This window comes from Magallana gigas, chromosome 8 (assembly GCF_963853765.1).
Source record: "Magallana gigas chromosome 8, xbMagGiga1.1, whole genome shotgun sequence".
Lineage (NCBI taxonomy): Eukaryota > Metazoa > Mollusca > Bivalvia > Ostreida > Ostreidae > Magallana > Magallana gigas.
In genome coordinates, this window is record NC_088860.1 from 43,091,684 (window position 1) to 43,117,583 (window position 25,900).

Consider the following 25,900-nt stretch of genomic DNA (forward strand, 5'->3'; position numbering starts at 1 on the left):
TTTTTGTGTGGTGATTTTAATTGTAGTTTTGAAAAGAAAAATGATAAATCACAGAAACGCTTATCTGAAATCTTACATAAATTAGATCTTGTTGATATTTGGAAACATAAATATCCTGATAAAAATGGTTTTACATGGTGCGATGCAGATAACTGCCCTAAGAGCAGAATAGATTACATATTTGTTAGTAACGAAATTTTAGATTTGACGAAAAATATGATTATCAGACGCATTCCAGGTACACATAACAAAAACACGAGAATGAGCGACCATAGATATCTAAAAGCTTGTGTTGATCTTAACAAATTAGAACGGGGTTCTGGGTATTGGAAATTAAACATTTCTCACCTTGAACACGATGAATACAAAAAAGGAATTATTGATATATTTAAGGATTTAGATAAATCATTAGATTCAATCTCAAGATGGGAACTTTTTAAAGTAAAAATCCGAGACTTTTCAATAAATTACGCTAAACAATCAAAAAATAATATAAAACTAAGGATTAAGCTAACTGAAGATAAAATTGAAGAAATTGAAAATCTTCCAAGTGCCCTAATTAACATGAATGAAAAAAGAACTCTTGAAAAAGAATTAGATGATATGTACAATCAAATAGCAAAAGGTGCACAAATTAGGTCGAAAGCTCAGTGGATAGGACAAGGTGAAAGAAATACAAATTTTTTCCTCAGTATGGAAAAGAAAAATCAGATAAACAATACAATATATGAAATAAATAATGATAATGGGACGTTTTCTTCCAACTCTGAAATCTTGAACGAAATGTGTAATTTTTATGAAAAACTTTATAAAAGTACGTCAATCGAAGACAATAACATATCAAATTATTTAAATGATATACATTGCCCAACACTAGATGAAAATGAAAAACAAAACCTTGATACATTACCATCAATAGACGAATGTAAAGAAGCAGTTTTTAACATGAAAAATAACAAGTCTCCAGGTTTAGATGGAATACCATGCGAGTTTTATAAATGTTTTTGGAGTCATATTGGCCCCTTATTTTATGAAGTATTACTATCCGTATTTGATAATCAGGAAATGTCCTTTTCACAACGCCTATCCCTTATTACCCTTTTATTCAAGAAAGGAGATAAAACCGATTTAAAAAACTATAGACCGTTAAGTTTGACAAATACAGATTATAAAATTATTGCCTTCATATTTGCAAGACGATTACAAAAAGTTATTGATAAATTAATTAGTAAAGAGCAATCAGCATACATCAAAGGGCGATTTATTGGAATAAATGCTAGAGTTGTCTTAGATATTTATGAATATTGCATGGAACATGCAAATGATGGTATTCTTTTATTTATAGATTTTGAAAAAGCGTTCGATTCGGTGGAATGGAATTTCTTATTCCACGTTCTTAAAAAATTTAATTTTGGGGATAATTTTATTACCTGGGTAAACATTTTGTACACAAATCCAATCTTTAGAATTAAAAATAATGGTTGGGTTTCAAAAACTTGCTCGATGTCTAGAGGAATAAGACAGGGTTGTCCTATTTCAGCTTTGTTGTATTTATTCGTAGCAGAAATATTATCTTTGAAACTAAAAAACAATAATCAAATTAAAGGCATTCAACTTAATAACTCATCCACAGAAATAAAAAATTTACAACACGCAGATGATGTAACTCTAGCTTTGAGAAATATAAAGTCACTAGAAGAGGCAATCGAAACTGTTGACAATTTTTGCAATCATGCTGGATCAAAAATTAATAAGAAAAAAACGCAGTGCATACTTTTAGGGAATCTCAAAGACAGGTACACAGAAGTTTGTGATATTAGTGTTACCAACAATGCTGTTCGTTGTTTAGGTATCTTTATTGGCCATAACAAAGAACAATGTTATAATTTTAATTGGTTAAAAATCTATGAAGATATGGAGAAATTATTTGAATCATGGAAGAAAAGAAATTTAACGATTTTTGGAAAAACATGTGTTGTTAACTCCTTAGCCGTATCAAAATTAATATATGTTGGTTCAATCTTACCTATTCCAGAAAACGATTTAATGAAAAAAATGAAAAATAGTATTTTTAACTTTATATGGAATAAACGTGATAGAATTAAAAGAGAAACAGTAATAGGAAAACAAGGAAATGGTGGTTTAGGTTTAGTAGATATAGAGCTAAAACTAAAGGCTATTAAGGCATCATGGGTTAAACGATTGATTGATGAATCCAATGTCATTAATAACATTGTAAACAGCTACTTGAATGTAATGAACATAGATGTGAATTATATGCTCACACTGTCTGAAACAAAAACCGAAAATTTTACATTAATATCTAAATTGCCCATTTTTTATAAAGAAATATTTAGTTACTTTAATGAATGTAAAAAGACAATAGATGTATCTAATTTATCAGACATCAAGTTTGCACGGCAGCCTTTGTGGAATAACAATTTGTTTCAATACAAGGGCAAAACATTATGTTTTCAGAATTGGATAGCGAGTAATATTTTGTATGTAAAAGATGTATTTAATAAAAATGGTGTGTTTAAATCATTACAGGAATTTTCAGATATTCTGTCAAATAAATCCAATTGGTTGTGTGAATATAATATAATTCGAAATGTAATTAAGAACAAGAGTATTTTGTTTGATATGAAATGCTGTGTTTTTACTAGAACAGACTTTGTAAATACATTCAATTTTCATAACGGTGTTCATTGTATCTTAGAGAAAAAATGTAATTTTTACTACGAAAATATGTTGTCAAGAAAGTTTAAACCTCCTTGCCATCAATCTTATTTAAGCAGAAATTATTGTGTAAATAAAGAGTATTGGCCAAGCATCTATGCAAATAAGATAAAGAACATGTATGACAAGCGTTTAAGTGAATTCAATTACAACTTACTTAACAATATCTTATGTACCAATTCTTTTTTGCAAAAATGTAAAATAAGACAAAATGCAAAATGTGACTATTGTGACATCTCAAATGAAGATATTAAACATCTTATTTTTGATTGTGATAATGTCAAACAGATATGGCATAATTTGAACAATGCTTTAAATTTTACTGTTAAATGGAAACATGTTGTAATTGGTTTTTATGTTGAAACTAACCCAAAAGTATTGTTTTATAATACAATTATATCTTATATATCTTTTAAGATATACAAATTCAAAATGGGATGTAGAATAAAAAACGAGTGTCAAGATAGTTTAGAATTAAAACAATTTGTTAAAAATTCTTTATTTAAGGATATGGATATCATGCTAGATTTTTCAAACCTGAATTTGTTTAAAAATATGGTAAAGCGTTTGACAAACCTGTTATAAATTACTTTTGTTCTGTTATTCTCATTATTATTATAATGATGCCAATGTTCCTAATACCCGGGATATCTGGCTTTTGTAAATGGGTATTGTGGTTGAAGTGAAATAAAGCATAATTAATAAAAAAAAAAAAAAAAAAAAAAAAGGTATGGTTGTAAAAGTTTAAGATGCATGTAAAAAAAAATGCATAATTCCTGTTTAGGCCATATAATGCCAATATTTTGTAAAGGAAAATGATTAGAAAACAAACTAAAATTTGACACAAAGGTTAACTGTGACCTTCAAATATGTTCTGATCATGAGCTGTGATCATTTTTGGAAGTTTAAGGTCACAATAAAAAAAAATTTGAGCTTGATCACAGTACCTCTAGTTCCTATTTGTTTCTATGTTAATCTTTGACGCTATGAACCCCTTTTAGGAACCCAATACAATCAGAGTCTGGGTTCACATTTTGTACAATTTACAATCTTCACAATAGTAGGATGCTTGCATAGAAATCTTACAATTTTCACTTGCATTGTAGTCCATTGAAGGAGGAGTTTCAACATTTTCCCAATATATTTGAATGTTGAACTTTCAATCCTTCTTGGGACCACAATATTAACCTGGAGTCTGTGGTTTTAATCACACAAATTGTAATATCGTAGTTTGTATGTGTTTCTAGATTGAACTGTGACCCCTCTTGGGATCCCAGTTTTGGCCTGGGGGTTATTGTTTAAAGTATGTAGAACCAATACTAACTGAATATGCTTGCGTTAAATTGAGTTCTCTTAAATTATAACATTGTAGTTCTAGCAAAGATTTATAAACATTATCCATTTCTAAGTTGAACTTTGAACCCTTGAGAATCTCCATTATCTGAGGATACTTGTGTAGTAATTCTACAATTAGCATTTTTATTCTTCAGAAGTTTTTAATCATTTTCTTTATATATTTTTATATTGAAGTTCAAAATGTTGAAACCCTCTTGGAGCCCCAGTATTGACCTGCGGGTCACAGTTTTAGTGTTGGTGTATTAATACATGTGTTGGTGTTTCTTGTAGAAGGGTTCCTGAGAAAATGACACACGCTTTATTTCAAATTATATGCCTGTTGCAATACTAAGTTTACACCTTAGAATCAATTTGGCAGTACAGAGTTATTTCCCTTTTCATGAAATGGAAAATGAAAAAAATCATATGTACAAAGTTGTTTTATTTGAAGAAAAAATATATCACAACACTTCAGAAAAAATTGCAGCATTTAGAAATAAATATCCAAAAACGTGAAAATACAACAATGCATATAAAAAGTTTACAAAAATCTCTACGATGATTATGCAAATGTTTTGAACAGATCTATGTTTTAACAGATACACTACACAAAATACATGGATATGCATGAAAAGTATATATACAAAAGTTGCATTTAGAAATACCCCACTGGGGCATTTTGCATAGTGCATTTGAATATAAACTTACAATATGTATATTTTTGAGTCAAGTTACTTAGATCGTCATGCTAAATTGAGAAATTGTCCTCCATCTATCAAATCCTACTTCAAATCAATTCATCAAAAGTATGCACCTGGTATCTTGTTCAACTGATATGCATATCATTATCTAAATATTAATTTCTTGATAAGATTGAAGAATCTTATAAACATTAGAGGCCTTTTTAATATATGCAGAAAATGTTACGTTTTAAAGGAAAAGGGCCAGATTAAAATCTTAATAATTGTTTTTTAGTCTTTGATACATTCTTGTTTTAAATGATTGTCGTTAACTTCTTGGATATGAGCACAATTTATTCTGTCTCCAGACCTAAATATTGTTGCAAATTTCTATTGCTGTTTGGCGATGAACCAGATTTCATTGTGTCTGTTGAGGAATCGGAATGGACTGTCATAACCGGCAGTGTAGGAGAACTCAGTGTGGTATTTACTGGTGTCCCCAATCGCCTGACCGAGCTTAATGGCCTCTTTAATCCACTCCTTAATGTCTCTAACATATCCACCAAACGACCTAAAAAAATGTGCAGGCATGTGAAGAATTTAAAGATGTAAATTCTTCAGGTACATATGTTTGCAGTTTTATCTTTCAATAAAAAACTCATACCAACAATATTTATGAGCGTGTGCATGTTTGTGTGTGAGAGAGAGAGAGAGAGAGAGAGTGTGTGTGTGTCCTATCACTGATGGGCCAGTGATAGCTCACAGCATCTAATAAACTTTTGAGTATATTTTGCACATAATTAGATTGGGGAAAAATGTTTTTATTTATAAGTAAGTACATTTATTTTTAGATTAAAAACAAACAAATCCTTTAGTGTTGAATCCAAAAAGTGAAATACAGTTGTTGCAGACCAAGCATTTTTTATACCTCACATAAACGTTCATCTTTGGAATATCCTGGGGGAAGACCCCTTTCTCTGTGGGGGTGGGGGGAGTCTTGACTTCAGGGGACATGAAGAATGACATGGTAAAGTTGTTCTCACAGGCGGGGCCCTGACCGGGCGTGATCATAGTCAGCACTGGGGCCGTCATTGCTATCTTCTTCTCTAGTAATAAATAAATTCACCATACATTGCTTCTCTTCAACAATAATGACGAGTTTTAATACATTGATACACGAGAGTAAGATAGAGGGATGGAACAATTTTTTGAAAATGTCCGATTGATTCTGAATTTTTTTTAAGAAATTCCCTATGGTGCTATACAAAATACTTGTCCATTTTGAGATATAAGCAATCAAAGTTTTAGACTTCTGCTCCTTAAAACTCTGAATGACGTAATGCTTGAGAAATCATTTTAAAAATAACATTCAGGACACACTGCGATGAACATTTCATTGAGAAAAAACAAAATTATAAAAATTTGAAAATGAAAATTAAAAAAAAATTCTGAAACTTGCTTATCAATGAAGTACGGACCCCTGACTTATAAAAATGGTCTATCCACTTTCAAAAATTTATTAGTTTTTCTAATTTTTAGGTGACTGAAAACATTCAAATTGCAAGTCTTAGAGGACTTTGTTGTTATTTTAATTTTCATACATTATATCTATGCAGATTTATTGCATTACTGCAAACCATAAAAATTAGATATAAGTAAATCATGTGATGCACACGTAGTAAGAAAGCTGAGTTGTAAATAAATTAAAGATCTACCATAAATTTTTCAATGCAAGTTTTTTTTTCTATAAAATATTATTTAGTACCGGTAATTTAAAATTTCATATATTTTAGCTTTTAAATCTACCGGTAGATATTTTTCTGTACATGTACATATTTTTATACAAAGCTCCTCTTTTTTTTGTTGATATCAATGAAGTCTAATGTTGGCCACAACCATCCAGTCCAGGGTTGGCAAAAAAGCGGGAAATACTCATATTTTCCAGGACGGTAGGAAATACTGGTAATTCACACGAATTACTGGTATTTCCCAGGAAATACTGGGAAATAAAGTACAACTACATATTATAGTACTTCATACTTAAGACATTAGTCTTAATTAAATATGTAGGGATGTAGACAATATTACACCTTGTCAGCAATGACATTTTATAATGTTCTTTGATTTTAACAAGTTTTGACTGGTCAGTAATGCATTGGTTATCTCTTATGAATACTCAAAACATGGTTCATTCATATACCTTTGTAATTTGTTTTTAATGCTTTAATCAGGTATAGGTGCATCTACACAGTTATCATAAACATGTTATCAAAGGTTCCATTTTCTGGTTATTTGGTGAATATGAAAATGGGGCAAGAAAATTGTGAAAAATAAAGTGTGACTGTGTCACTTCCTCAGTATGCAACCCACCTAAGAAGACGCCAATTAGCCCCACTCATAGTATATATCTCCCCAAAACAGGAGCACAAAACTGTCAAGTGTAATTATTTATTAAAACAACATGTGTGTTTATTGAATTTTTACTTGCAACACCTACACTAATTATAACAGTTTATTTTGTGCTTTGAATTATAAATCTGTAAAACACAAAACTTGAAGTTAAAAAAAAATGGACTAAAATTTGTACATTAGCAGCTATAGAAATATTTTGGAATAGGTGATCTGGTGAATTTAAGATTTATAAACTGACAGTGAAATGGGGAAGTATAATAAATTGGTTTTTGATGCTTATTGTTAATATCTTTTATCATAAACATAAGTTTTACATTGAACAAACTAAAGAAATAAAGATTATAAATTAGTATTTCCCAGTATTTCCCAGTTTAGTGGAAAACAGTAGTATTTACCGGGACGGGAAATACCGGTATTTACCACCGGTAATTCCCAGCACTGGTATTTCCCGGCCAACCCTGATCCAGTCCACACAAAAACGTGAACGTTTTATTCTACTCACTGTCAGCGTTGGTTCCACTGATGTATCTGAACAGTCTCATGAAGTTGGAACTGGAGGCCTTACTGTAGTCCACTCCTGCTGTGTTAGTGGACATCCAGCTTGATGCACTGTACTGACGTAGCTCATATTCCTGACAGTCAAAACACAAGCTTTTAACATGGTTAAATACCTTGAGAGCCTTCAATATAGTATTTTGGGGCCAGTTTCTAAATGCGCCTATTTTGAAAATCATAAATATCCAATGCATAACATGTACATGTGTATGATTGTATGTAGGACTTTATTAAACTTACATAAAAAATGTTCATATTTAAATTTGTTATTCTGTTACTTGAGAATATTATTGCTGCCTTCATATTATTATGTAACTTTCGATCATACATATAACGTTACACCTTATAAATTAGACTTAGAGAGAGAGAGAGAAAGAGAGAGAGAGAGAGAGATTAAACCAGGCACGGGCCCTGGAAGTTATTGTAAATATATTGCATGTGCATGTATAAAAAAGTATACATGCACATGCAATATATTTACAATAACTTCCAGGGCCCGTGAACCAGGGACGTAAAAATTATAAATGTTTCTGATTACACTCTGGATTTGTTAATCAATATTCTAAACTGTACGAAGTCGTAAATGAGACAGTTTGGAAGCTCACGCTGGCATCTATAGTATAGTGTCATGTATAATGAGTTACCTTGTGTGTTTCCAACACCGTGTATCGAGGACAGTCCAATTTGTTGCAGAATTTTGGCGGCCATTTCCCTGATTTGGAAATTGGAACGTACTTTAACACATTTGCAAATGTAGATGAGAGAGAAACAATGATAAATAGAGATGTCACAGTTAACTCCTTCATGGTATCTGATCAGTTGACGAATTAATGGGAAAAGTAATGGCACGTGAAAAGTTTTGTAACTTTAAGTTGCGTAACTCCTTTTGGCTAAATAGCGAACTCGATATATTTTGATTCATATTTCGTTAAAATTTGCGGTAACTTCATCTTTTTTCGAAATATAAAAAAAGCAAAATTATCTATAAGTAATAAATAAGCAATAATTATTTTGATAACTAATAATAAAATTGTATAAATTGTTGTTTTGACCAACGCTTCTTAGAAGATCGGGACCGAGATTCCTCCTTGTCACGTTGACATGCACGCGGCATGAAACGGAGTGGTGGATCATGTTTATGATGGTTGGCCTAGGCCTACTCGAAAAGAGTGTTGATAAATTGGTCGGTGCATTGAAAAATATACAAAAGATCAGAGAGTTTAGGGGTTTCTAGCCTAATGTATCGTTTCTTGCCCATATTCTCATCATTATCTTAGATCTGATTATGGAATAAGAGTGTATTTGCATGTGCTGGGGGGGGGGGGGGGGGTCTTCCATATTGGAAGATGGGGTAGCGCCAAATCTCCTTATATACTAAAACTCTCCTTAAAGGTCAGCTACATATAGAGCCAAATCTCTCACACCTTAACACTCTTGAAAAGCCATGCAGGGACCAGTGGTGCCGAATCTTCACATATAAACAATCTAAAATTACTTAGTAAATAAACATCTAATAATTTTTCAATCAAATATACATTATTTTAGGTAAATGAAAAAGCAATCTGCTGAATCGTCAATAGTGTACATTGTTAAATTATCGGAAAATATTACAATATGTGAGCATATCAACCATTATGCAAAGTAAAAAACTATCGAGTTATAATCTTTGTTTTCGAGCTATATTTTAGTGCTCTAAATTTTTGGACAGAGAAGATATATCGCCTGTGCATCTTGTGTTTTTTTTTTACTTCAAGGAGAGAGAGAGATGGAATTTTTTAATATGTTTGATTTACAATCGTCAATAAAAACGTTGGTGCTTCATATTAGAAATTGAAATATTTCTAACAAAAAGAATAAACTTTTCTCATAGGAAAATCATTATTATTATTATAAAAACATTTCGCTTAATATAGTGAAATACAATATCTTTTTATAAATACATGAAGTAAGTTTTGATTGAACTAAACATTTTCTGTTTTATTTACGATCAATATCTAAAACTTTAATGCTGAAGTGAAACCTCATTGAAATTCTTTTTTAAATGAATACATTATATGAAAATTTATTCTTTGTCATGAACATGTGCATGTGCTTCCTGATAAATAATTTTTGCTTTCATCATATAGTTATGACTTTGGCAAGGTTTCGTATATCGGGCGATTTTCGCGATGTTCTAATTTTCGCTTTTTTGCAGTCATTCCATGCAACCAATATCAAATGCGCAAAAATTATATTGGTCATTGTGTGCTATAAGAAATTGTTAGAATTGCAAAAAAATGAATGACGCAAAAAACTACAAGTTTTCCTCATTTTTGCAAATTTTAAGGCTTTGAAACTGTACTGAAGTATATCACAATTCATGTCGTCAGTCACTACGAACATGATTGGAAGGGGGGGGGGCCCGCAATCCGGAAACATTTACTTTTGGTTTAAATGTATACATTGAATCGTTTGTTTCCGGTTAAATTCGATATGGATAGTGCCCTAGTTGGGGAACGAGGGAAACGTCATACAAGACGAAGTAAATTACTTGAAGGTTCTTTTTGTACGAAAAGTTCATCAAACTTTCTTGTTCATGTCAGCATGAATAGTTTTATAGTTTCGTTATTTCACTTGAAGACCCAGGTCTGTGAAAGTAAGCAGACCCTGATTTCGGGAGGGTTGACAGATGGTTTAATCTGTAACGTTTGTGTGTAAAGTTTACATTTTTTTTTAATTTCCACATTTTATTTTTTTCGTTTAAGCCACCACCTTGTAACTATAAGCTCTTTTCATCTCGATGTTTTCTTTGAATTGTTGAATCCTCGTAAAAAAACCCCTAAACTAAGCGATGATTTATGATATATAGCTGACCAAGTACATGTTTTGCATTATATTCTATTGAGACGGATAGACCAGTTAGACTATTGGAGCCAGATAGCTGGTAACGGGACGTTTCGCTTCTAAAGACCTTTCGCGCCGAGACGTTTCGCACCTATATTATTTATTATATATATTGCGATGTTTTCATACAAATATTTATATATATATGCATGTAATTATAATTGACTTTTTTGAAAACATATCTACAAATGATCATGTTTAATGTGGTACATTCACTGATAACTTTAATAATGTAAAAAGCGATTATCCACGTCAAATATAATTATGTTTGTTTAGCAATCATTATTAAGTGTCTGAATCGGTTTTCTAATTAAGATGTTATAACTAATTTGGAGGCTCTCCATGTCAAGCTAAAGAGGAGAAATTAATTATGAGACGGGTGTTAATTATGAGAACTATCGGCTACATATGCGAAGATCCATTCTCCATTTTCATCATCATCAATTCAGTGTTGAAGTTGAAAGATTCATCTGAGAAAGTCTACTAAGTTATATAAATTTATTATAAGTTATTGCTTGTTCGATAAGTCTGCATGTAACTTAAACTTTTATGATAAATAAGATTTGAACAAATCATTAATTTTTGTCAGTAGAATGATTTTTCTTCTAAGGAATATACAGCAGATAAATTTTTGTACAGGACGACAACAATTCAATTTTGCTCCAAATAAGGCTTCTTAACGGCCTTTCCACAAAAGTATGGCTAACAGAAATTTAAAAACCAAGATATTTTTGCCATTTTATTAGAAAATAACAATAAATATTTTTTAATGTATGTGTTATGTATTCATGTTTGGAGTTGAAAACAATGAAAAAAAAATATTAATTTTGCTTAGTTTTGTTGTTGTATCCAGGTGTTATCTCTAAATCATTGTGAAGGAATATTATTTCATTTATGCAAAATATTTAATTATATATATACATAATTAAAAGCCGCAAAACATCTAGATCAATGCATTCATAATTAAGTGTCTCGACAAATTTCTAATTACCCTAAGGTGTTATAACTCATATGGAGGCTGTCCATGCTGATATCAATTTACTGTTATACCACATAATTAATAGGCGCGAAACATCTCGGGGCGAAACGTCTCGGCGCGAAACGTCTTTAGGGGCGAACCGTCCCGCATTCAGATAGCTCAGTGGGTAGAGCACCAGGGGGCCTGGGTTCAAATCTGTCATTTTATTCTCTGACACATTACATTATTTGGTGCAGTACTGACCAACCCCCTAGAACTGACCAAAATGCTGACAGGTTAACTCCTACTGGGAAAGAGCTTGGAGTGATCTTCGATGGTGAAGATCATTTAAGGGGATGGAATGTGATGGTCATACTGGTTCAAATACTATTGTACGATTGGTAGAGCACCTGACTAGAGACTCAGGGGGCCCTGGTTCGAATCCTGATCTGGTCCGTCATTATTTCTCTCTTTCAGTTACTTTAAAAAAAAAAAATATTTCAGCAATTTTCCTTGGTTAGTCAATTCATTTGTTACTCTTATTTAATCAACAAGTTCAGAATAGGATTGCAGTTCCCATACAAATAGATTTTAGACTTAACAATCAGAGATATTCCTACGTAGAACTGTAAGTGTTGACAATAATTTCTGTGCCATACATTTTAAAATTTGTGATGACTTAGAAAAGACCAACGTGTACAGATATACATGTATTTATAAAGGAACTCTTAAGGTTTTGAAAAGTATGAAATTTTGTAGAAAACAAAGTAAACGTTAACTTTTAAGTACATGTACCTTGTAGTAATTCAATTTCTTTTTTATGTGTATGTTTTTGTTGTTGAAACAAGCTCTTAAATCAAATAATAAATATGATCTTGTGTCTTAAATTTGTATCTTAAGGGATGCAGATTTATCTTTAAATAATTAAATAATGTTAATTTGTTGGTCCAAGCAAGAAGAGAAAGATAAGTCCAGTTCTGAAGTGATGGTTTGATGCTTTCTTTCAGGATCCGGGGTAGGACTGTGTAGGATGTTGTAGGATCCAGTGAAAACATCCAGCCTAAAGGATTCTGTCCACAAAGGAAAATGGAGGTCGCAGAGAACTACCTGGGCCAGATCACTCACGTGATCGACCCAGATAACTTCAGCATGCAGGTCGGCACAGGTATGACAACAGGTGTGGGAGGGAATGGTACTCTGGAGGTACCAGTGTTACACGGTACATGTCTGTGTACAATGTACAGTTGTATGGTGATGGTACATTTATAGTGTGTCAGTTTGTTGACCATATATATTATTATGGCATTACAAAAATATCTCATGAAAAAGTCATGATTTATGATGGTATATGATTTTTATCCAACAAGTTGTATAATTTTCATACTTGAGCCTTGGCGACGGGATAGAAAACAAAACAAGTTGGATGATAATCATATAGCGTCTAAAACCGTAAGAGATTTTTTTATATCACATATTTTAAGCTTTTTTGTATTAAAAATTCCTGTTTGATAGCCTTCTTGATCATATTAAAGTCCATTGAGACATAATCGCAATGCAATATGAAAAAATATCATCACATGGGTGATACCTACAGCAGTTTGTGCAAACATGTAATATATATGAAGAATGACATACCAGTAATAAGAAAAAAAAATCAAATTGTAAAAAAAAATGAAAAAAAGAACAGATGTAACTGAGACTTCCATCAATAATTTTTGCAACATCATTTGAGTCTAAAATCAATATTTGAGAAATTTGAATTGACACCTCTAACAAGTTGTTTTAGCATTAGATGTTATTCAGCATATTAAACTTAACATGTTGTTTTTTTAGTCTCAAAAACATTTCAACTTGTTAAAGAAAACATGTTTTTGATGAAGGATAGGTTAATATTTATGTCATTACAACATGAAGGAAAATGGATTGGTGAAAAAAATTCTATTTTTGTTTTTATTAGAATGTAGCATAAAATTAGATTTTAACATTATTTATCTTCAAAATATCATTCATATTACATGTATCAATTTTAATTACCTGTCAGTGTATTTGTATGGTCTTATCTGACTTCTTATTCCTAAAATTAATACATTACTGTAATTAATTACATAACTCACGGTGTATTCTTGTAGTTTATGGATTTTTTGTGCCTCTCTTGATGACAATGTTTGGTTACAGATGAGTCCCTGGCAGAGTTTTTACAGTTTGAGATGAGGTTGGAAGATTTTGGCCAGAGCTGTACCCGACCGATGGACCTGTATACGTTGAAGATTGGAGATATAGTTTTAGTAGATTGTATGGAAACTGAAAAGGGATGGAGAAGGGGACAAGTGGCCAATGTCAAAAGGTAACCAACATCATGGTTAAATACTGTACTGGAATCATCATTATTTGTGGTGGCTCAATTTTCGTGGTTAGCCCTCACCCACCAATTTACATTCTCCACGAAAACATATTTTAAAAGAGTTAGTTTTCTTACTGAAACAGAAAACCGAAGCTTCCATGAAATTACATCCCCGCTGTTCAGCAAAAAAACCCGACAATCCAAGAAAATTGGCCCCCACGAATTTAAATGATTCAACAGTATATTATGTCTAATGTACCATATAACATTTGATTGGCTAATAAATTTCTGTGCACCCGACTGTAACAAGAGGTAAATAATGCGACCAATTTGTCTTACAAAACCTCCTAGTTAAGTCAGTTAGATTTAAGATTTCCAGAGAGATGGTGCTTAAACAGACTGACATTGAAAGACTTGACTAAAAATCATTCCATTTCAGTGTCACCAAGAGTTAATTATCACATCAGTCAATCTACCATAGTCGGGTCTCACACCATGAGGACCATCCTGCAGAAGTGGATTGGTGTGAAACTAAATCTAAACCACTCGCGTCTAATTTGTTCAAAGATTCAAGTACCGGTATACTAAAAAGAACCAACAAACGTAGATAAACTATGATTACATGTACATGATTGTGTTGTGTGGTCCTGGTGGTATATATATAATTTGGCCTCCTAGGTTGTACCAAAATTTGGATCAATGATCCTAAAATTAATGTCTTTCTTTAATGAAGTAATATATACTGTAGATTCCTAATTAAACGCGAGAAATTAAAATCCCCATAAAATCGCGAGAAGCACCCTTCGCGGATTTAAAAATTTCGCCAATAATTTTCTTAGAGTTGAGAACTATAAGAAATAAAAATAAAAGTTCCGTGTTCACGATTTTATATCTATATTAAATAATATAAGGAATTTACAGTACTATAATACAAGTGATAATGATAAAATTGTTTTGATATTTATTGATAGGTTAACCAGAATTCTTTTGATTAGTGGAAGGGTGTGAAACTAAATCTTGAACACTCATGTCTAATTTAGTCAAAGATGCAAGTACTAAAATGAACCGAAAAACTTAGATAAAATATGATTACATGTACATGTTTGTGATTGTGTGGTCTGGTATATATATCATTTGGCCTCCTAGGTGTACCACAATTTGGACCAATGACCTGTATGTACATGTCTATACAAAACGTATTAGTACCATAATACAAGTGATAATGTTAAAATAGTTTTGATGTTTATTGATAGGTTAACCAGAATTCTGTTGAATAACTTCAGAGAATGAAATAAGAATGATTCATGTTATTTTATGAACACCAGTAATATACAGTTATCCTTAAGTTGTGTTCATTGCAACATAACGACAATAAGTTAGTAATTATATGACGGTTTACATATCATATAATTGCTTTTCAAATCCAAAGCAACTTACAATAATTTAAAGAACCAATAAAGTCAAGCTTTTCTTTAGCTGAGAATTTACATGTAACTAACCAACCACAGAGTCAGGCTTGTGAAAGTTAGAATTTGGATTTCTTTCACACCTGTTTAGTTTCATAAAGACACTTGGGTACTTAATTAATTCTTTGAAGCTGCTAACAAGTTTTACACTTACTTGCGTCTTGACTTGACGTTGGCGTCGTCTTTATGGTTACAGTGAGGAGTCTGTTGTGGATGTTGTGTACATAGATTACGGGAGTTCGGAACATGTCGACAAGTCGCGGCTGTGCATAGATTTCCCAGAGGAATTTCTACAGTATCCAGCCATGGCCCTGAAGTGTCAACTCTCCGGAATCAGACCGGTAAGTCCATGAGTGCTCCGAAATCTGATAGATAAGCCCAACTGCTCAGAAAATGACTTTGTAAAATTAAAAAAAAACACATTTGTGTCTATATTTGGAGACTAAATTACTATGTGATTTAGATAGCATTTTTCATTTCAACTGCCTTGTTTCATGTTTGTAGCTTTTAGATAAAATTTTACCCACAAAAAGAGAATTTAGATAATAGTAGAGTTTTGTTTGGAATAAAATAAAAGAACAATAATTTGTAAAGGAGTATCAACTGGTCTTTAACTTTCTTTTTTTTTTACTTTGAGTGTCATATGATACTGAAAGTTCCATGTAATGATATGCATATTGCATGTATTGAGGCTGATGAAAAGCCAAGATGAATTTATAACAATTTAAAGATAGGTTGTTTTCAGACCTCTAAGCCATTAAAAACTTTCAAACTGAAACTTACCATATATGGAAGAAATTAACACTAGAAAATATAATCAATGTAGCTCATAATATTAAGCAGATTAGCACGTACTTCATTTATCAAAACCTTACAATAACTCCCACACATATGTGAGAATCAACATGGATAATAATACACTAACGTGTAAACAGAGTATAAACTCAGTATATCAATTAACCATGTAATTCACACCTTTATTGCATTTTATCCCTTGAATTATCGTGATGTTTAAAACACTGCAAGCTAAGTTGGTGGGGGGGGGGGGGGATGTATTGCATCTTTATCGGAATCGCAGTGTCATCTGCCTGCCTCTCCACCCCATTTTCCCGTCCAATCCACAAGTTTACATTTGGTACAAAAGACTAAAGTTGCACACAATCCAATGTCTTTGACCTAAATTAAGGTCACATCATCAACGCTACATTTATTCAAACAGACAGACATGCAGCAGCTGAATTACATGTATATAGATAATAACTAAAGTGAGTTACTTCAATCTTTCATCATATTTATACACTGTACATCACATAATAATTCTGACTTATAGAATACTTCTCAGAAATCCCATGTTATTTTGTCTTGTACCATTTTCCAGGATCTTGCTAAAAAGTTTTCTAACATCAACAGTTCAATACAAAAGAAAATAAGTCTGTCTAGATCAACTTTTAGAGGACTCTATTTGTGGCCATTTTTAGACTGTTTTGATTTCCTTTAGAAGATCTTTGTATAAGAATATAGAAAAATAGACAAATTTACAAAGTAAACTATATGGAATTTTACTTTACTAAAAAATTGCCTATAGCTAAACAAATCATATCTTAAAGTTTTAGGTAGATCTATAGTATATTTACATGATCTAAGGGAAGTAACTGTTCGTGTGTGTATATGAATGAGTATGACATAAGAGTTATGATTCTTGGTGAGTATTGTTTTGTTTCATCCGGGTGTGAGGCACAGACAGATAACCATGCTTGATGATAGTTTTTGCTCAAGCTGATCATTACTAGTATGTTTAAGTTTTCTGAGTAGAGGAATATTCACAGAATAAAATTAATTTGAATTTTCCTCAGATCTATTGGTTATATGTTGAGCATCTAGTCTATTAAACTTTCACATGGGTGTGAATTGTACAGTCTTGCTGGTAATTTCTTTTTTATCAACGGATCAATGCAGTCATCTGTGGTGGTTGTGGACAGTGGTTATATAGGCTGCACTTCAGTCGATAATTATTCAGGACAGAATCAATAATAAAAATTCATTCATGTAGAAATAAATAGTACAATTTACATTTGATTATTGATGTTATCAAAGTCAGATTCAAATTTTTCCTTGCTTTAATTTTCCTTTTAATAGCCTAGACACACTGTACCAGAGTTTGAGATTCATTGACAGCTTTCATCCATCTGGTCCTGTTTTTTTGTAGATTGCCAGATCATGGACAACAAAAGCAGTTAAGATGTTCTCGGAACTTACCCATGGGATTGTCTTCCACACCTTCTTCCTTCCGCCCTCGCACATGTTCAAATCAATGGTGGCGCTGTATTTCCAACAAGGGGCAGAGAACTCTATCTGGGCAGGGCGATCTCTAGCTCATGTGTTGATGGATCAAGAATTGGGCATCGTGAGTGGGTGAAGGGGGAGGGCAAAATAGGAGGGGGGGGGGGGGGGGGGGGAGAAGTTTTTTTTTTGTGATTCTTCAACTTGTTCCACATTTTACTGAGATCCTTTTATGGTACCGGTACATTGTACCAATTTTAGTGCTTCAAAGAAGATGGCTTCTTAGGTAGATTATATTAGATATAAGAGCCAACATTTCCATGAGGTTGTTTGTAATAAATTTGGCCAATGTTATCAGATACCTAGGAAATGGTATGTACAGCATCTAATGTAGAAGATGGTGAAATTGATTTTCATTTTGTTTGATTAGGTGTCGGAGAATGAAATGACAGAGTTTTTGGAAAATGCTCCAGAGTTTTGTAGGGAAAAAATACGGCAGGCAGCTTATGCTGAATCCAGTGAAAGTAAGACAAAAACAAAACATATATCCCCAAAAAATTCATCCAATACATTCAAGTTTCTTGCAATATGTGTACAGTCTACCTACTGTGTTGATGTTTGTGAATATTTGATGATTTTGATGATCAGATTAAAGGAAAAGTGATACACTTGATTTACACATAGTTTGCTTGCATTCCAAATTAGCATTCACCCTGTATTCCTGTTTACAAGTTTACATGGTTATGCTCATAGTTAATGATGTAATAATTGTGTGTCATGTATAAGAGTGATTCATAACAACTTCAAGCTATGATAAATTTTACTTTTAATTGTCACTCGTCTGCTAATGCCAACATTAAATCGGACAAGTAAATATTTTTTTGTGGACTGCTTTTGACAATGAATTTGAAATCTTGTTTTAACAGTATTTACATTTTGAAATTGTTAAACACTGAAAAAACATTGATGTTAACATTGAGGGCTAAGTACTGGTGTAGTAGGAAAGGGGGAATGTTAATAAAAATACACATGTATATGGCTTCAGAGGGAATCAAACCTGTGATTCCTGTACGCAAGTCAAGAGCTCTACCACTGAGCTACCCAAGCCGATATCCACGGTCCATATATCCCCAACTAAAACACTGGTATATCGTTAGCAGGATGGATCAGCTATTGTAACCAAAACTGTGATTTTTTCAGACAATCAAGAGATATTTGGATATGAAGATGGCAGTGATGCTCATATATCTGCTTCAGACTATTTGGCTAGAATGAGGTACATGTATTAATATTTTTTTATCTCTCTTTTTATACCCCTCTTCAAAGAAGGGAGGGCATTTTGTTTTGTGCTGTCCCTCTGTCGGTCGATTGGTCGGTGGTTGGTCGGTCCTCTAACAGTTTCCATTCATTTTCTTTGATCAAGCAATTTTTTACAGTCATGCCCCATGGGCTGAGAAAAATTCTAAGATTTTGCAGTTTCTATTCATTTTCTTTGCAGAGGTCTCCAAGGGAGGGCATAAGTGTTTCACAAACATCAATTGTTTTTTAAAAACTTTTTGGGGTCTAATTTTGTATCAATGGGGTGTCAACTTCCTGTTTAATGACAACTTTGTTTATTTTTAGTCTAAATTTTCGAACAAATTTTCGGCAAAGATTTCTCAAACTACTTCTCAACTATTTATCGCAGATGCTTGAAATTTTAATACTCTTTGCTCATGTTGTATAATCAAATCACAGCTTGGGTACACAAGTGAGCATTGGCTCACAGATATCTTGTTTTCTCTGGGGTTTTTTTTTCTTTAAAAAATCGACGATAATATTATGGGAAAGACGTTGAAAGTGTTAGTCATAACCAATGAGTTCATGATTACTTTCTTTAGTTATACAAGTCTGTTCTAGAAAGTATCTTTCCTAATTAATTTGACACAATTTGTGTTCGTGTATCTGTAGCATTTTATCATAGAAATTGCCTTTTTTGGATGGTAAGAGTATAATAAATAGAGTCCTAATACGCCGGATACTGTTTGTAGTAATGGAGAGGAGAGTGGAGAGGGTGGATTTTCCACTGACAATTTCACAGATTTCCAGTACAGCCGACCATCGGGGGCCACTGACGGAAATTCCCCTTCTGATATTTATGAGCCGTCAAGTGAAGAGGTCATCTCAGAAAGTGGCAGTTCCCCCGATGGGTCCCTCAATCCGTCCCAAAGCACCGAGGCGCACAACTCAGGAAATAAGGTCGTCATCTCGGGGTTTGACTTCGATCGAATACATCACACCAAGGACATCTGTACTGACCGTTTGTCTGAGAGAATAGCGGAACAAGCGAGGCAGCAGTTGGAGCAGGAGAATGAGAAGATAATGGAGGATGTGAAAGAATGTAAAAGTCTGGCCGTAGAGGCTGGTTATGGTGAGTGGGAGGGGACGGATAATATATTTATTTATTGCCTGGCCCTACCGTCACCAACTTTCATCAAGTCACTTCTCAGCCTCAAGTCTGAGTTTTGACCTCAAAGTACCGGTAATGCACTTTTTATATAAGGATTTGAGTTCAGAACTGAGCTGAGTGATTTGAAAATTTTGGTGACAGTGGGACCAGGTTCCCTCAAGATTTTTTACCCCACTTAATTAGGGCAATGCCAAATGTTTGTAAAAGGCTTCATTTTTCAACCTTTCTATTGTTTTGACCATTTGAATTAAGGGAACTACCGGTAGGCCTTCACTGCAACATCTGCCAGTGTTAACCAAAATATCGATGGAATTTATTTGATATTTGTGAATTTTCTGCAATGGGATTTTAAATTCCTATAAATGGACAACTTCCTTCAATAATGCATCAAGATTTAAAAATCTGATATAAAAACTTGAAATTTCAAATGAGTTTAGATTGATAAAAAACATACATTTGTATTTTGGAAAATATTTTTCATGTAAAATTTGTCATTTGTGACAAAATTAAATTGGCCAGTACTTTGTAGTATATAGATCCGATGTAATTTTTCATTCTAGCTACAGATAGAACAAGACACATGCATGTAAATGTTTGTATTACGTCTTTGTAGGTGAAGTGGACCACAGAGAGGAGTCGCTGCCTCCTAGGTTCAGATCAGCAGGTAACCGGCATATACTGGTATTCAAATGTAATATGAAAATTGATCAAATTCATGATTCAGATTAGATGTCGCCAAACCAATTAAATGTAAAGTATACAGACAAGAAATTCACTTGTTTTTGCAGTATTAAAAGTGATTGGGTAAACTTTGAAAGTATGTCATTGTGTTTAAACAAGTTTGGTTTTGTCTTACCTCTTAATAATCATAAAGCATACAGACAACTATTATATCAAATAGGAAAGGTTTTGAATTGAACATATTTTATTGATTAAAAATCAAATGGATTAGACACAAGTTCTAAATAACTTAGGTAATCTTCTACTTATTTCTACAGCTTGTGTTAATAAAATGAATTTATTTATCACCAGCAAGGACAGAACTCCCACCACCACTAGTGCCTGAGACCATGGGTACCAGGGACCCACCCCCGGGGTCAGTCAGACCCTCCACTAGTCAGTCCTTGATGGAAGACCGCTTGCCCAGTAAGCGCTACTCTCTGACTCGCAGAGAGGCCAGGCCTGGGGTAGAGGAGAGGATGGAATTGGGGCCATTCAGGGGGAGAGGCCGAGGAAAGCAAGACAAGTCTTGCTCAGTGCGCCCATCAAGTAGCAGCCCTGTGATTGGTTTATCCGGGCCCCGCCCCACTAGTGGGAGCCATGTGATTGGCTCTCACTCCTGTATTACCCCCAAGGTTGCTTATGAGAATTATACTCTAGACACCCCACCTGCCAGCAATAACCTTGAACAGTTCGCAAACAGTGCATCCCCAGAAAAGCGAGAAGAAATGGTGCACACACTGCAAAAGGTAAGTATTTGTATGAATACAATTTATGTTTGAAAATCAAATGATTAAAAGAAGTCAGAAATATTTACTTGCAAAGAAGTTGAGAGAGAATGCTTAATTAGATTTAGTACAAAAGTTTTATTTATGGTAGATGAATATTTCTAGTTAAGCCCAGAAACAGTTTTCAATGGATTTCCCTACTCATACTGTATGTCTTGTGTGAAAATGCAGAGAAAAATCTTCATTTTTTTAAGAAAGAAATAGTAACTTAAAATGTTCGCCGGGATATGAACTTAGTTGGTCATGTGATTAAATCCTGCGAAGCTGGAATGGCTTCTCAGATGATTTGATCACATAACAACCAACTTCATATCCCAGTGAACTTTTAAAAATTGCTGTTTATTACTTATATTTAAGTTTGAGAATAGCAAATTTTTCAGAATTATTAATATAACAATGTTTTCACATTTACAATAATCAGGGATGGGGTCAATTACAATGGAAAGTAATTAATTAATTTACAATTACTTGCTTAAATTCTTCAATTAAATTACCATTTCCATTACAAGAGTTTTCAAATGTAATTAATTAAATTACAATTACTTTGCAAACGAATTAATTCAATTACAAATTACATTTTGAAATTCATAAAAATTTGATAAAACTATGATTTATCTACAACACATGAACATTTAAGGAGGTATGTCTATAATGTGAATAAAGTTTCGTCATAATAAAAATACTATCACTGTTTGAGAATTTGCTAACTACTTTGATAAGTAACAATTTTTGGAAAGAAAAAATATAAATTTGGTTTTATTGTTTATTTCAAAACGCAGGTATTGGTAGTCACAATATGGAGGTGTCCCATACCACCTTAATATTCAATAAATATTTGAAAATCATATCCCCTAACCTACACCTATCTTGTCAACTCAAGTATTTCCTGCGTGCAAAACTATTAAATGAAAACTTTCTCCTTTGCATTTTTATACACTATTTTTTTTCTTTGTAAATACAATGCCAAAGTACAGGTTAATCTCAGGTAGAGGGCAGACTATAATTGTTATCAAAACACAATTCACACCTGTTGTTCTCTACCTAATTATCAAATGTTTGCAATAAGGGAACACACCCTGTGGACATGTTAGGCATCAAAAACTTTGAAGCCATGCATTTGAGCTCTATGTATTTTAGGCTGCATGACTTGATAGTTTATATAACACTGATTTTGTTTGTAAATTAAACAGTGATGTTTTAATCTAACTCGATGATAATTGACACACTAATTTTTCTCTTAAGAAGGGAAATAAGTATTTAAAAAAAAAAGAAATCAAGCAAATCATCCAATACATGTACTTAATTAAATTTGGGAAACTAATGATTAAATATTAAATCACTGAAAAAAATTCATTTTGAAAAATATTTAGTATGATATATAAAATAATAGTTCAATGCTTTTTAACTTCTCTTCCTAACTTGATCTTGTACCATTGATAGTGTTGGGAACAATGGGTAGTGGACAGCTTCATATTTATATGTACATCAGTGTGTAATTGAAAGGTAATTGGAATTACATGCCTTATTTGAAAGTAATTAATTAAATTACCATTACATGTAATTGAAAAATTGGCCAATTACACATTACTTTCAATTACATCAAAATTTGTAATTAATTACACTCAATTACCATTACAAATTACCATTACCCCATCCCTGTCAATAATGCAACCGTCAGACAATAAGTTCATGCTATGATCATTGTGACACCACGAAAAAGTTCATACAAAATTGAACATTTTCGCTATTCTATAGGTTCATATTAGGAAACATATTTGCAAATGTTAATATTGTAGATTGAATGTTAAGTATGATTCACAGAACAATCATGCCTGTCTTGAAGCTTCATACAGTGATCCCTAACTACATGTTTTGCTCCAATCATTTTGTAATGAAATAGTTTTTTCATTCCAGGTTTTTAGATTTTCTTTGCTTTATTCTTATATTGTGCTCTGTTTCAGATCTTTTCAGACACAGGGAAAGATTCAGACGAGGAGACAAGAGTTCGCCTCCAGAGCTTATTCTTCACAGGTATCACTAACAACCCCAACAAGACATGGATCTTATTGCAACATTTAATTCAATAAGTAAAACAATTCCTACTTACACTTTAGCTTGCTACTGTGTTATCAAATCTCGCCATTTAAATGAGATATCTTAATTATTAAATTTATTGTTTGCAAAGTTATCGTATGTTCATCTACATCCATATCCAAAAGATTTTTTTTGTACCCTGTAGCTCTGTTCTAATTGGCCAGTGTATATCTATTTTTAGATTTGTACATGTACCTTGACAAGGAGCAACTGAAGGAAGTGATTTATTTGTTGCTGAACAGAGCGGTCCGTTACTATGGAGACATACATGACGTATTGCTGGATATCATTCAGATATTGAGTGGTGAGTTTCAAGAAATAAAAAAAAACCAAGAAAATTAGAAATGATGTCGGCTGTAAATCACTTTGAACCATTTTAACTAGCTGCAATAATGTAGCCCTCTCTGGTTTTTTATATCTGATGTTTACTGGAGAGGCAAAAAAAAAAAATGGGGAGAGGGCTACATCATTGCAGCTACATTTTAACAAGACATTGGACTTTCGGTAGGGCATAACTATCTATTATCTATTTCTTGCATCATAACAAAAAAAATGATGCTGGTTTTAAGTGAAATATACACAGATTGCAAAGTATTAGCTCAAAAGCCAGACAAACCTTGTTGATTTCGAAGAGCCATGGCTGAGTGGCTAGTAATGAAAATAGACAGGCCTACGTCACATTGCTGTTTGACACATCTACCCAAAGTCCAAGCTCTTGTTAAAATGGTTCTAATATGCAATGATTACAGAAAGGTAATCTGCATATATTTCAGGAAACAATTCAAGGATAATTTACCGAAAATACTTTTTTGATTCATGTTTTAATCTCTGTAATATAGGGAGTCCAGTACACAACACTTAATTTCTGCATCTATAATCATTTTTATTTTTCATTATGATCAGTTGAAACTAATCAGCTTATGTACCGTTTTACTTCAGGGAGGGGGGGGATCAAGCTAACATAATTTTAAAGTAATGTCGTATCTAAATTGTACAGGTAGATATTTTCTGTATTAATTAAATTTTTGTATGATTAATGCGATTCATTTTGTTATGTGATTATTTATTGCTTTGATTTCTCAGTGACGGAGGATTTCATGGACTGTCTGTATGAGTCTTGTAAGAAGATAGAAGAAAACTATATCAAGGTAGAAATACAACTCCATATGTGGTTTAACTTTCGTCTGAAGTGAACTTGATTGATTGATGCAAAGAAAATAATTTTAGGGAAAAACTTTCATAAAATTCATTAAATTATTGCCTAGTTGTTTATATTTTGAATTTAGAAAGTGTAACTGGTTTGTTATTCCTGTATATTTTTTTCACATGTAGAATATCAGTAGATTGCCTTATTTAAAAATCATATGTAAAAATCAACATCCAGTAATTATTGTTGTGTCATAACCTATGACATGTAACTGGTAACTTTCTACTGATGTACTTACTTCTGACACCTGTACACAAAGATACATGTATTTATGGACAATATACGAATGATTTGTATTTTCATATGTATATACACGTACTGTGAAACACTTTGTTATTACATGTATTTTATGATCACTGTTACATAGTTTATGAGAGGTTTTTTTTCCTGTTAAGGTCCAATACATGGGGAGCCCTTTCCACCTACAGGCCAGCAAGGTGTTGTCCCACCTGTTCACGATGAGTCTCCACTGGACGGCCAGGTACGGTAGACCACCTTGTCAGTTCAGGCCTCACCCAGACTCCACCCCAGTGGGTCAGAATTGTTGTCGCACATTGATAATTGTGTTTTGAAATGTTCTTTCAAATTTTAAAGAAGTAATTCATTTATGTATTAGGTCCAAAGCATTTGTTACAGGTGCTATATTTTGTCAACAGAACTTGAGCATTTGAGGTTCATTCAGAGAGTAATGATTCAATGATAAAAATCTGTGTTGTGTTTTTGTTCTGGGTTTATTTAAGAAACAAACAGAAATGTTATAAAGTTCACTGTGATATGAACTTGGTTGGTCGTGAGACCAAATCCTATAAAGTCCAAAGGAGTTTCTCCGAAGATTTGATCACGTACCAACAAAGTTCTTATCCTGATGAACTTTTTAACATTTAAATGTTTATTACTTATATTTATTTTTTAAAAAGGAATCTCCATTAGAATTATCAACATACATGTAACAGTGTTTTTACATTTACAATAATGCAGTTGTCAAATGATAAG

General features: G+C 32.7%; 3 protein-coding genes across 7 annotated transcripts in view; 2 read left to right on the top strand and 1 right to left on the bottom strand.

Annotated features, from left to right (window-relative positions):
• The window catches only part of LOC105322943 (uncharacterized), a 50,365-nt gene that overhangs the window by 18,465 nt on the left and 6,000 nt on the right, over window positions 1-25,900 (top strand). For all 3 annotated transcript variants that reach the window (XM_066067885.1, XM_066067884.1, XM_066067886.1), the window contains exons 9-14: window positions 20,712-20,762; window positions 21,131-21,567; window positions 23,568-23,637; window positions 23,882-24,004; window positions 24,784-24,848; window positions 25,303-25,388. In XM_066067885.1, the coding sequence (XP_065923957.1) occupies window positions 20,712-20,762; window positions 21,131-21,567; window positions 23,568-23,637; window positions 23,882-24,004; window positions 24,784-24,848; window positions 25,303-25,388 (832 nt within the window). The remainder of the gene's footprint in view (window positions 1-20,711; window positions 20,763-21,130; window positions 21,568-23,567; window positions 23,638-23,881; window positions 24,005-24,783; window positions 24,849-25,302; window positions 25,389-25,900) is intronic.
• Window positions 4,505-8,621, bottom strand: LOC105327027 (heme-binding protein 2). Its single transcript, XM_034460269.2, has 4 exons — window positions 8,366-8,621; window positions 7,669-7,798; window positions 5,683-5,860; window positions 4,505-5,325 (listed from the first exon to the last, which is right to left on the bottom strand). The coding sequence occupies exons 1-4, from the start codon at window positions 8,525-8,527 to the stop codon at window positions 5,145-5,147; spliced, it is 651 nt and encodes a 216-aa protein (XP_034316160.2). The 5' UTR covers window positions 8,528-8,621; the 3' UTR covers window positions 4,505-5,144.
• LOC136270479 (tudor domain-containing protein 1-like) lies at window positions 10,146-18,953 on the top strand. 3 transcript variants are annotated; one of them, XM_066067890.1, is made up of 7 exons: window positions 10,146-10,242; window positions 12,570-12,727; window positions 13,738-13,906; window positions 15,566-15,710; window positions 17,576-17,773; window positions 18,080-18,173; window positions 18,850-18,953. In XM_066067890.1, exons 2-7 carry the CDS (start codon window positions 12,649-12,651, stop codon window positions 18,936-18,938), a joined length of 774 nt encoding a protein of 257 aa, XP_065923962.1. In that variant the 5' UTR covers window positions 10,146-10,242; window positions 12,570-12,648; the 3' UTR covers window positions 18,939-18,953. The 3 variants fall into 3 exon arrangements, with proteins under 3 accessions (XP_065923962.1, XP_065923964.1, XP_065923963.1); XM_066067892.1 differs by having other exon boundaries at window positions 10,151-10,257; XM_066067891.1 differs by having other exon boundaries at window positions 10,166-10,266.

Bases quoted from the DNA above. Each gene is read 5' to 3' on its own strand.
- LOC105327027 (XM_034460269.2), bottom strand. From the start codon at position 8,527: ATGAAGGAGTTAACTGTGACATCTCTATTTATCATTGTTTCTCTCTCA. The intron at 7,799-8,365 runs GTAACTCATTAT...TTTGACTGTCAG, and splicing joins CGGTGTTGGAAACACACAAG to GAATATGAGCTACGTCAGTA. The intron at 5,861-7,668 runs GTGAGTAGAATA...ATTTATTACTAG, and splicing joins CAGTGGAACCAACGCTGACA to AGAAGAAGATAGCAATGACG.
- LOC136270479 (XM_066067890.1), top strand. From the start codon at position 12,649: ATGGAGGTCGCAGAGAACTACCTGGGCCAGATCACTCACGTGATCGAC. The intron at 12,728-13,737 runs GTATGACAACAG...GTTTGGTTACAG, and splicing joins CAGCATGCAGGTCGGCACAG to ATGAGTCCCTGGCAGAGTTT. The intron at 13,907-15,565 runs GTAACCAACATC...TTATGGTTACAG, and splicing joins CAAGTGGCCAATGTCAAAAG to TGAGGAGTCTGTTGTGGATG.